General features: G+C 39.2%; 1 protein-coding gene across 1 annotated transcript in view; it reads left to right on the forward strand.

Moving 5' to 3' along the window:
* Nucleotides 1–12,194, forward strand: part of Usp38 (ubiquitin specific peptidase 38) — a 32,096-nt gene extending 19,902 nt beyond the window's left edge. Inside the window, exons 7-10 of the mRNA XM_051205782.1 lie at nt 3,667–3,760; nt 6,755–6,861; nt 7,886–9,251; nt 11,727–12,194. Of these exons, the coding sequence (XP_051061739.1) occupies nt 3,667–3,760; nt 6,755–6,861; nt 7,886–9,251; nt 11,727–11,888 (1,729 nt within the window). The 3' untranslated portion in view covers nt 11,889–12,194. The remainder of the gene's footprint in view (nt 1–3,666; nt 3,761–6,754; nt 6,862–7,885; nt 9,252–11,726) is intronic.
* The last annotated feature ends 751 nt before the right edge of the window (nt 12,195–12,945 follow it).

Genomic DNA, 12,945 nt, shown 5'->3' on the forward strand with positions numbered 1-12,945 from the left:
GACCATTCACCTTTATATTACACCAACCACAGCAATACACCTGCATACAGTATACAAATGTTCCACAATTGCCATTCAGTTGTTTCATTCTGAAACTGCTCTTAGTATTGAGGAATAATTGAATGCCAACATATGAATTCTGTCTGGTTAGATTGTACATTGTATTTACAATGTTACTTTTGAAAAATCAGTATGTCTTGATACTTTTATATGTGATCAAGGGGTTGACTGAGCCTACTCCAAAGAGTTAACATGCCCTACAATACTTCTGTGCTTTTACACTATATCTTTGCTTCTACTGTCCCACTGTATTTTTTTAATCCATGTATCTTTTGATGAGTCACATACAGTTTTTTCTGGCCATAGGTATTTGCTTCATTTTTGCTTTTAAGAAACTTCAGCCCTGCTTACCCACCAACATGCTGATCACAGGCACATGCAATAGAGGTGTGCTGAGTTACTTTATAGTCACTTCTCTTTTAAAAGCAGCAAATCTGAAATGAGTTTGTTGTTGGCTGAGTGGCATCCTTATACTGGAGATGTAGCTCAGATGTAGCAGAAGTGCCTACCTCTGATGCATGAAGCCCTGTGTGTGATCCCTAGCACCTCATACAGATGTTGCACATCTGTAACCCCAGCATGTGGGAGGTGGAGGCAGGAAAAGCTTAAGTCCTTGGCTAACCTGGACTATATGAGTGAGACTCTAGCTCTCTAAAAAAAAAAAAATACTGTCCTTGAAAGTACAAACTTATGATCAACTTTCCCTTTTAAAAAAAAGGATTTTTCTCTTAGTATCAATAAAATTGAGTTACCCCAAGGTGGGAATTATTAATACCCATTTAGAGGCATCAGACGCTTAGATGCAAATTAGCTTTAGGTTTTTGTGTTTGTACCCCAATTATAAGAACCCGAGTGTTTGGGATTTCATCCCATTTTGGTTGGTTTGTTTTGACAACCTTTGTTGTTTTAAAATAAAGGTGTACTCTTAGACACAGGTGTTATTAGATAAGCCTGAAGAGTCTGTTTCTCACCACCAGAGGTCACCTTGCCAGCCATCTCATCTTATGTGATGGGAAGTGGAGACCAACAGCAACTGGAACTGGAAAGTGTTGTGGTGATGGCCGGTAATGATATCTCAGAACAGGAAGATCTCTTAGGGAATACGTGAATTCTTTTTCATGGTTTTAAAAACCATCTCATCAATAAAAACCAAAATGTATACATTCTCAAAAATGTCAGCTATGTGCATTGTTCCAGACTATTTTTCTGCAGTTATATAATATAAAAACAATTACATATAATTAATATATCCAAACACACAGGTGTGGAGAGAATCCTGTTGTAATTTTCCTTGCCAGTCACTTGCCCTTAGCTCTTAATAACTTTCCCATGTGCAAACCATGCAGATCTGTTACTCTGAGTGAGTAGGACATGTTTTTTTACCTTTTTTCCTTTAAATGTATTTGTTAGTGTGGGATAGGAACATTCATACATGCCATGACACACATGTAGAAATCAAAAGAAAACTCTCTTCTTCCACCTTTAGAGCTCAGATCTTCAGATTTGTGTGGCAAGTGCCTTCCCACTGAGTCATCTTGCCAGCCTGACAGCCCCTTCCCCATACTGTTGCTGAGCATCAGATTGTTTTGCTCATAGCTAACATTTCTCTAACCCTGTACAGATGGGATTTTCTTTAAGTAGGACATGACAAATTTCCTATAGACGCATGTAGAGTCTGGATGTCTCCTTAATCTCATCTTTACCTTATGACCCTCATGAAACCTGGATCTCCTCTCTGCAGCTGCACTGGCTGACCAACAGGCTCCCAGAATCCATTTGACTTTGCCCCATAATGTGGGGATTACAGAGGAGAGGCACCTTGCCCAGCTTTCACATGAGTGCTGGAATGTGAACTTAGGACCCCACTTTACCCACTGGCCATCTATCTCCCCAGCCAGGTCTGACCTTAGGAACCAATATATGTTTGTACCTGTGACCTTATACCTCTGACAGCACTTGACTTAATCAGTTTTACATTTATCACAGTTTGGCCAATGTCATTCTTGTTTTCTTATTTTAGGAAAGATAGGGTCTTGCCATAGCCCCAGAGTTTTAGGGACCGCATGTGCACACCCTGCACACAGTTAGTCTTTGTGTTTTTATCTGAACATTGCTGACTGTTGTGGAATTTTCCCTCTTTTCCCAGAGCGAAATGAAATGAATGAGCTATTATTGTCTTTGTCTTGCTATTGACTTTGTTTTTTTTGTGTGTGTATTTATATAAATTCTGTATTATGATCCTGTGGTGCTTGCTTTCTTCCAGTCATGTGATTCAAATTTCTAATAGTGCTTTATGTATTTTTGTTTTATATAGTCACATCTCTAATTTTTGTATTGTTTAGAATTAGGCCTACCAAAAGAATGCCCTTTTTACTTTTTAAGTAATTTTTTTTCTGATGTTTAACCAGTTATTCCTATGCTATTTTTGGAATAAATCCCCCCCCCTTTTTTTGTTTTTTCTTTTACACTCTTGTTTTTTGTTTGAGTGTACTCTCTCTTTCCCTCCCTCCCTTCCTCCAGTGTTGGCCTGGAATTCACTCTGTAGCCCAGACTGGCTTAAACTCATATTTCCCCCTCTGTCTCATGACTACTAGATTACAGATATATACCAGCAAACCTGGCTTACACCACATGTCTTTCATGTTTAAGATTTACTTTCATTTAGAGAGAGAGAAGCATAGTGGAGCATGTCTTTAATCTCAGCACTCAGGAAACAAAAGCAGGGCCATCTCTGAGAGTTCGAGGTCAGCCTGGTGTACTAAGAACAGCCAGGTCTACACAGAGAAACCCTGTCTTATAACCCCCACCCCTCCAAAAAAAAAATGTACTTGTATTTTTGAGAGGGGGGGAAAGGAAGGAGAGAGAGAGAGAGAGAGAAATTCAGCTGTCTACAGAGGCTGTAGGATTCCCTGGAGCTGGAGTTACAGGTGTCTCTGAGCTACCTGACATGGGTGCCAGGAACAGAACTCTGATCTTTTGCAAGAGCAATAGAATCTTTAACACTGAGCCTTCTCTCCAGCCCCCAATGGACACTTCCTTTTAACTTTATTTTCTCTATGTTGGTGTTTTGCCTGTGAAGTCTATCTGTGCCCCCTCTTTAGTGCCTGGTGCTGTGGAGTCCAGAAGAGGGCATCAGAGCCCCTGAAACTACAGTTACAGATAGTTGTGAGTGGAACCCAGGTTCTCTGGAAGAGCAGCCAGTGCTCTTAACTGCTGAGCCACCTGTCCAGCAGCTCTCCTGCTCTTTTTACATCACCCAACTTTGTGATGTTGGTAGCAATGTATTTTTTACTTCCTTGATTATTTTGAAATAATTTGAAAGTTTATTTTGTAAGTTATTGCTTTAGCCTATTTGTATTTGCTAACACAGAAAATAGAAATATGACAGCATATAGACTGAGTCATGTATATAAAGAACCCACCCACTTATTGTCCTCCTTCACAACCTTACATGTGTACTAGTAACTGTTAGGTAAAGGCCATCCTGTAAGTCAGGTAACTGAGGATAATAATTCTCAAGCCAGTTTCCTTTTAGCTTTTTTTGTAAAAAAAAAAAAAAAAAAAGTTCATTTGTGTGTATATATAACGTATTTTATTCTTTTTCAGTTTCAGAAGACAAGTGTTGTCTTTAAATCTAAATGGGTGTAATTCGTTAATGAAAAAATTACAGCATCTTTTTGCCTTTTTGGCTCATACACAAGTGAGTATTTGTGTGTGGTATGTATATATTAACTCCATGATAATGTTCTTTAAACCACATATTATAATGGGTCTTTTAACTGGTGGAATTATGTGTGGTGTCTTCCCCCGTGTAGTAGATCCACCCATGAATCCTCTGGGGTCTTGCCTTAACTCTTAGCACACTTGTCTCTTCTGCTTTCCATCCCTGCAAATGATCCTGATCCTGACCAGTATGTTATTCTAATCCTGCTGTACACAAAGTCTAATTTCCTAATAAACAGTCCTTCATGAAGAAAGAACTTTAAAGCTAGGCTTAATGGTGAACTCAAAGGTGAGGCAGGACTACAGTGAACTCAGGACCTGTCTGGGCTATGTATATAGCAAGGACCTGTTGCAAAAAGAGGGAGGGAAGCCAGGCTTTGGTGGTGCATGTTAATCCCAGCACCTGGAAGCCAGAGGCAAGTGGATTTCTGTGAGTTCGAGACCAGCCTGGTCTACAGAGCTAGTTCCAGGACAGGCTCTAAAGCAATACAGAGAAACCCTGTCTCGAAAAACAAAAGAAAAAAGAGAAAGAGAGAGAGGGATTGGGGGAGGCAGGCTTTAAATGTGGTTGGGATTTCTTTTGGTTTGGTTTGGATTTCATTTTTTAGTTTATAGAGACTTAAAGATATTGGCATAATAATGAATAAAATAGTTTTATGGTCTAGGCTTATTTGGCTTTGTTTTGGTTTCTTTTGGTTTTTAAGACAGGGTTTCTCTGTGTAGTTCAAGGCTAGCCTCAAACTCACATACATCTGCCTTACCTCTGCCTCCTGAGTGCTGGGACTAAAGGTATGCCCAGCCACCACACCCATCTTTTCTCTATGTACCCTTTCATTGTAATTAAAAATCTTTATAAATCATTATTTGTCCCTTAAGTTCTTGAATTAAAACTTTGTGGTAACCTTTTATATCACAGATTAATTCAGGGAAGTCAACTTGCAGTGGCTAAAGTGGGTTCAGACATTTTGAGAGGTTCTGTTTGTAGTCTCTGGTGAGAATCAAAGGATGATCTTGCTTCCAAGGAACTTCTTCTAGCTAAGGCGTGGACACACATAGGAATTGTGTTGTCACTCATCTATAGCATAAACTGTTGTTTCTGGCTCAGTCTAATAGCTCACAATATGATTATTACGATGACCTGTTGTCAGGAAAGGGCATTAGTTAGAACTAAAGTAAAGAAGGGAATGATACTTGATAGAATCGAGTTAATAGGAAGCCTTGTTTCCCATGTACAAGCGGAAATAATTTGCTTGTTTGAGACAGGATCCCATGTGATACCGGCTGGCCTCAAACTATGTAGCCAATGCTGACTTTAAATTTCTGATCCCCTGTCTCTGCCTCCTAAGTACTGGAAATGCAATCAAATATAATTTTCTAAATGAAAAAAACAAAAACGGGATTGAGAGATGACAATCATGGCTTTATATGGTAGTACACTCAGATATTGTTCACCTGAGAGAAATATGTTAACAAATTAACATCAGGATCCAGGGAAATGAAAATTGCCTCTTAGCCTTCCTATAATCTCAGTAATCAATTAGGAGGTGGGGACAGTAGGATCAGACAGACTGCAAAAGCAGTGTTAGATCATGACCAGAAACTGAAACCTCCCTCCTCTCTCCTGTTGTTTTCTGCTAATTTAGTAATTTAATAAACATGTATGTGTGTTTATGCAGATATATACACCTTATTTACTTATTATTTCAGAGCTTTTAGGAAAGAAAGTCTTAGGTTTACCTGTTCTCAAGAAAAAAAGAAAGAAAGAAAGAAAGAAAGAAGAAAGCCCCCTTAATCCCAGCACTTGGGAGGCAGAGGCAAGTGGATCTCTCTGAGTTCAAAGTCAGCCTGGTCTACAGAGCTCGTTCCAGGTCAGCCATGGCTGTCACTCAGAGAAACCCTGTGTCAAAAAAAAAAGAAAAGAAAAGAAAGAAAAAAGAAGAAATAACCAAAGCATAACTAAGTCCTGCACTGTTGAGCCCTTACCAGGTAGTGCAGTTGAGGTTTACTGTAGATCGCCCACATAATTGAAAGTCTTTTTCTCTTGTAGTAAAGCTGATGTTTACCAAGTATTAGCATTCTCTAACCCTTGTGCAGGCTTTTAAGTCTTTATCCTCAAAAGCAGTCTGATAAATATATATTGGCTGAGAAAATAAAACTTAACTTGAAGTTGGCACCCTACTAAAATGCTGATCTCTCTCCCTTCAGAGTGCCTTAACCCATGTAAAATTTTCCCTAACTGAGAAGGGTGCTGTTGCTTTATGCCTCAGGTACTTCAAATATTGAGAGAATTTCAATTTTCAGATCATAATCAGATGTTTTCATATGCCTATGCAGTTCCATTTGTTAAATCATCTGAGATTTGAGCCTGATGACCCCAGAGTCCATTTCAGCATCCTTTGTACTTCTTAGAGAGAGAGGAGAGATTAGCAAGGTCCTAACCAGAGTGTTCTCATCCCACACATTCATGACATATGCCAGACAGAAGTGCTCAGCAAAGTGGATGTGGGTGGCTCCTGTTGCTTGACCACACCCACACTCTCTCTTCTCTCTCTCTCTCTTCCTCTCTCTCTCTCTCCCTCTCTCTCTCCCTCTCTCTCTCTAACATCACTCACACTCAGTTTTTCATAGGGACTCAAAACACATGCATGTCAGACATATAAATACCAAGGGCGGTATGGAAAGCACTAGAGACATCTAAGACTTGCTGTGATCACCCTGCTGTCCACTTGGCTCTTTGATCTGAGCAAGATCCCTCAGCTTTTCAGGGCATCAGTTCTCTGCAGAACTCATTTGTGACTGAAGTTTGCTTGACATAAAAGTTTTCTCTGCCTCCAAGTTGCACCCATGCCTGGCATGTTGCAGTAGAAATGAAGTAGAATTTTGAGCGAAGTTTATTAAGCATCATGTTACAGGTCCAGGTACTGCTGTGCTGTAAGAGTGACTTTCTTGCATTTTCCTTTCTGCCATCAAGAGGGAAGCCTACGCACCTCGGATATTTTTTGAGGCTTCCAGACCTCCGTGGTTTACTCCCAGGTCACAACAAGACTGCTCTGAGTACCTCAGGTTTCTGCTGGACAGGTACAGAATTCTTTAAACTTCATGTAAACTGTGTCTTCTCTTAGTACTTAGCACCACTTAATACTAATTTTAGCTTTAAAGCACATTTTCAGAATTAATCTTTAAAAATAGCCTTGTGTTACTGCATGTTTCTAAAGTTTTCTTCATTTCTAATATGGTTTTGGATGCTTTCACTTTAAAGTATCTGTTACCAAACAGATATATTGTTTTATGTATTTGATTCTGTTTTTATATAGTAAATATCCGTGTTTGTGTATATATGTAAGAGTGTGTGTGTGTGTGTGAATTTGTTACTTTTCTATTGCTTGATAAAAATACCATGGCCAAGATCAACTTAAAGGGGAAAGTTGATTTTGGCTTACAGTTGCAGAGAGCATACCATCTGTCAGGGCAGAGAAGGCATGGCACACGAGCTTCCCAGCTTGGCAGTTGGGAAGCAAAGAGAAAAAGTGGTGAGGCCAGGCTAACGAACTTCAAAGCCTCCCTCGGCAACGTAGTCCAGCAAGACTATACCTCCTAAAGGTTTTCGTTTTGTTTTCATGAATATAAAAGGAACCTGAGACCAAATCTTTTTAGGTCTGACTTTTGAGGGTTTGGTAAGTTAACAGTGTTTTTGTTTTTGTTTTTTACCACTTAATTAGTAAGAAAACCTACTATTGCAGTGTGTTTCTCTGTCTTCCTTTGACTAGTACAGTTGTTCAGGCTCAGCCTGCACAACCTACCTTCCTTCAGTACAGGCCATGGTTTCTTGGTGCTAGGCTGCCAGGATATCCAGCATGTGGAGATATGTGTGAGACAGCACAGCAGCTGCATATGTAACTGACTACAGTGTGATGAGAGCTATAGAACAGCAGCACAGAGGAAATAACATGAGAGTGTAGTGATAGTCTTCTGAGGCTTTTCCTAGACTCTTAACATTCATACTCTTGAAGAAAAGAGGAGAAAACGTGTTTCTATAAGCCACCAAGATCTCAAAATATAAACAACATTAAGCTTGGCTGTGTGATGATGTCCCCTCCTGCAGGCTCCATGAAGAAGAGAAGATCCTTCGAGTTCAGTCTTCACATGAGCCTTCTGAAGGTCTGGGCTGCACTGACACTTCTTTAGAAGAAGTAACCAGTAAGGCATCTGCAGGAACAGAGTCTCCTGGCACAAGTGACAGTGAGAAGACCTTAATAGAGAAAATGTTTGGAGGGAAGCTACGGACTCATATCTGCTGTCTGAACTGCAGGAGTACCTCACAGAAGGTGGAAGCCTTCACAGACCTCTCACTGGCCTTTTGTCCTACCCCTTCTGTGGAAGACTTGTCGTCATTTCAAGATCCAGCTTCATTACCCAGTGCACATGATGATGGCCTAATGCAAACCACTGTGGCTGACCCAGAGGAAGAGCCAGTAGTTTATAATCCAGCAACAGCTGCTTTTGTATGTGACTCCATTGTGAATCAAAGAATACTAGGCAGTCCTCCTGTTGATTTTCACTGTGCAGAAAACTCTTCTGTTCCTAGTGAATCGGCAAAGATTGTCATCAGTAAAGATGTACCTCCAAATCCAGGAGGCGAACCCACACCTTCAGTAACTGACTTACTCAACTATTTTTTGGCTCCTGAGATTCTGACTGGTGAAAACCAGTACTATTGTGAAAACTGTGCCTCTCTCCAAAATGCTGAGAAAACTATGCAAATCACGGAGGAGCCTGAATACCTTATTCTTACACTTCTAAGGTTCTCATATGATCAGAAGTACCATGTGAGAAGAAAAATTTTAGACAATGTGTCACTGCCACTGGTTTTGGAGTTGCCAGTTAAAAGAACTGCTTCCTTCTCTTCGTTGTCAGAAAGTTGGTCTGTAGATGTTGACTTCACTGATATTAATGAGAACCTAGCTAAAAAATTAAAACCTTCTACAACTGAAGAAGCTTTCTGCCCCAAATTAGTACCCTACCTATTAAGTTCTGTTGTTGTGCACTCTGGTGTGTCCTCTGAAAGTGGACATTACTATTCTTATGCCAGAAACATCACAGGGACAGAGTCTTCATACCAGGTGTGCCCCCCGTCTGAACGTCTGGCATTAGCACCCTCCCAGAGTTGTTTACTAGGGGGAGAAAGGCCCAGTGCAGTCATTGAACAGGACCTGGAAAATAAGGAAATGTCACAAGAGTGGTTTTTATTTAATGACAGCAGGGTGACATTTACTTCATTTCAGTCAGTCCAGAAAATCACAAGTAGGTTTCCGAAAGACACAGCTTACGTGCTTTTATACAAAAAACAGAGCAGTGCTAATGGCTTACGCGGTGACAATCCAGCCAGTGGTGTCTGGGTCAATGGAGAGCCACCACTACAGAAAGAGCTGATGGATGCCATAACAAAGGACAACAAACTGTATTTACAGGTGAGTTGCAAATACAAGTGTCATTTGTGTACAATATTAAATAATAGGAAATTACTCTGATGCTCTGATTTTAAACTAGATACATTTTCCAGGGATAGTGAAGCTTAAGGCTGGACTTATATATTTCAGCTCGTAAATGTAGTCTGAAAGATGCCAATTGTATGCAATATAGAAGTCTTTGTTTTTAATTACAAAACTCTGTTTATAGCTGCAAAATATGTCATTTTAATTAGAAAAGATTATAAGATCATGTCATACAGAAACAGAAAGTTTAATGGGATGTAAATGCCATTTCCCTTGTCCTTGAGTTCTACCTGCAGAGAAAACAGCTGCTCACTTTTTTCCATTTGTATTTATTTGGGAAGTGTGCATATGTGGGAGTCAGAGGACAGCTCTGTAGAGCCAGTTCTCACTTTCTGCCAAATGCATACCCTAGGCCTGCACCACAGGCTCCCTGCATCACCTCTCCATCCCACAGCTGTTTGATGCCAATAACTGCAGGTTCTTTTTCCTGGTATTTTAAGGAAAATGTATTGACATTTAAATGAATCAAATGAAGAACTAAAATGAACATGTGAGGGAGGCTTGTTCCTCAAGGATCTGCCCCAGAGCCAAGAGTGATAGAACATTTGTTTAGTAAAGCTGGTGAGATTAATTTATCTATGAGTATATTATTTTCAAGAAACTATGTCCTTTAATGTTAATCAGTCTTTGAATGTTTGTGAAATTCTCCAACTTTCTATCAACAAAATGAGCCATCAGAAGCTAGGAGCAGTGGTGGTGTGTGCATGCCTGCAAGCCTGGGGCTAAGGAGCTAGAGCAGGAAGATTGCCTAGAGCACATATGCCACTTAATGAAACCCGCCCCCAAAACAAACAAAGATCAGTCATTTGTAGATGGCTAGTTCAAGTAGTTTTATGAGGTTAAATGATAACTTCCTTAAAGTTTTGTGTCACAGAACCCATAAAATATTTGAAGAGAAGAAATGAGCCATTAATACTGATTTTTATGGGAAATTTTTTTCAGAGGCTTTCAAATTTATTGAATTATAAAATATCCAAGGATGATACATGATACATTTTAAAGGGGTATGACAATGTTCTAAAGTGTTGCAAAAATTAATTAACTTTACAAAATAATTTGAATTTTAGAACTGAACTGATTAGCATTAGTAAATACCCATTCTCTTGGCTTAATATCCAGATAAAAGAAATAGGATATATCCATTCATCTCTTCCTGGCCTAGTATTGCTTAACATTGTAGAAGGAAGAGCAGAGAGCTGGTTGCAATAGAACAATCTATAGCATAAAATATGTACTGCGAGGCCCACTATAGCCTTCCCTTCTGAAGTGAACAGATCATCAGTATTAAGATGTTTATCAGATATGATGGAACTGGCAAGCATGTTTTATAGCGACAGCTACTCCTACTTGGAATGCAGCCCATTCCCTCTGGTTTATCCATTCCCTCTGGCCACATGGCGTTTGAGCATGAACACTGTTCTTTTCTGTTCTTTTAGGGTCAAGTTTTATGCTCTGCCACATGAATCTGCCATTATCCACGGTTGCTCTTTGTAAAACTGAATACTGACCTTTTTAAATTTTTTTACATTTTTGTGTATGAGTGTATGTGTATATATGTGTGTTGTTCACATGTAGAAGTGAGAGAACTGTGTGTGGGAGTGATCACTTTACCATGTGGGTTTTAGAGATAACTCCAGTCATCAGTCCATTTCACCTTCCCAGTAACTAATAATGTTCTATAATAAGAATATTAGGATTTATTAAGTGCCTAACATGGACTTGGCACCTAGGCAAATATGTCTGATTTCCTGGTAAACCGTGTATGTAATAAACTAGTAGGAGAGAGCTCTAAGTCAAGCTGTAAAAATGATCGCTTCATTTTTCTTATCAGTGTCCTGTGAGACATGCCTCCCTCTTTAAGTAATCTAAAGAAGCAATAGGAAAAAGTGATTTCTGACCCGTTTGTTGTACTCACACATTTCTAAAGTGGATCATAGCTGTTAAAGAACTCCACCCTAGTACTGGGGAGTTTTGCAGGAGTTCCCCTTCCTCTGTTAAGTGGAATAGTAATAGTGACTTTCCAGGTCTGATACTCTATAGTTACATGTGGAATTTGCCCTCTCTGCCTGTTTCCTCCAAAAGCGGGTGTGTACTTCATTTCTATACTAAGTATAGAACTACTTAGCAAAGATAGATATCAGTTTTTTTTTTCTTACGTTATTGTTGGAGCCCTCTGTTTACCAGGCTGGCCTCAAACTCAGAGATCCGCCTGCCTCTGCTTCCTGAGTGGTGGGGTCAAAGGCATGTGACACTATGCTTGGTTTGATATCAATATTTTGAAATGAAGGATGCTTGGTAAAGATTAAAACAATTTTAGAAGATTTGTATATGTACTATACTCATCCATTGTATTTAATTTTTTAATTTCATATACATTACTTTTAATTTTAGGAACAAGAGTTGAATGCTCGAGCCCGGGCCCTCCAAGCTGCATCTGCTTCGTGTTCATTTCGGCCCAATGGATTTGACGACAATGATCCACCAGGAAGCTGTGGGCCAACCGGTGGAGGGGGCGGAGGAGGATTTAATACAGTTGGCAGACTCGTATTTTGACCCTGAGAGAATTGAAAATGCATCTGATCACAAAACATCTAATACTATGGCTGTTAAAATGTCAGGCTGTAACCAATAGCATATCTATCTTTTATTTTTCTTTTCATTAGACCTGAATACTTTAAGAAAACACACTCAGTGGTTGTTTTTATTTTCTTGAAATACAAAATGCATCATGGAAAAAAATCTACCTCTTAAACTTCCATTTGCATTTATGGTTAGACATGCTTGACCAAAAATGTTGAGAGGAAAAAGGTATACCTGCTCCTTAATTAAGCTGCATTAAATTTGGTAGAAGGATTTAAATGGTATAGTTTCAATTTTACTGAACGAAAATAATCCATTTAGCATTCTTTATAAAAGAATTGATGCTAGAGGTTCTATATATATATATATATATATATATATATATATATATATATATGTTGTTGTTTTAAAAAAGATGAGAATCTTTGTTTCTGGTAGAATTACCCTGTTTTTAAATTCAAGTCTTTGGAAAAAAAATAGAGATGACCAGTCTCTGGAGGCAATGGTAGTTTAAACTTCTGCCAGACTTTGGGTCTTCTGCTTCTGCTCTCCTCAGCACCGCTCTTAGTTTCAGAAACTAAGTCTTTTAAAAGGTATTCTCTCTCTCCCTCACTCTGTCTCTCTTTCTCTCTCTCTCCCTCTCCCTCTCTCTCTCTCTCTCTCTCTCTCTCACACACACACACACACACACAGAGTGAGTGAGTGAATTTAAAGGAGGTGCATGGCCCTATAAGGCAGTGTTTTTTAACCTAACTTTGTAGTATTTCCAGTTGTTCATGGACTTTGAAATCCTGTTTCAGGGAGTGTATGTATCTCCTGTGTGTTTCTAAGGAGGTGAGTCCTGTATGTGCCTTGCAGTACTGTAATTCAAAAATAGGTATATTTGGCTGCAGAAAGTTTTCTAAAACAAAATGTTAGGAAGCAATTTTTGTGCTAACATTAAAATTATAATTTTTTAAAGGTATTAGATTTTTTTCAGAAGTAAAATTTGATGGTTCTAAAGCAGTAAGTGTAATGATAAATTTCTAAC

The sequence above is a fragment of the Phodopus roborovskii genome, unplaced genomic scaffold (genome assembly GCF_943737965.1).
Source record: "Phodopus roborovskii unplaced genomic scaffold, PHOROB, whole genome shotgun sequence".
NCBI lineage: Eukaryota > Metazoa > Chordata > Mammalia > Rodentia > Cricetidae > Phodopus > Phodopus roborovskii.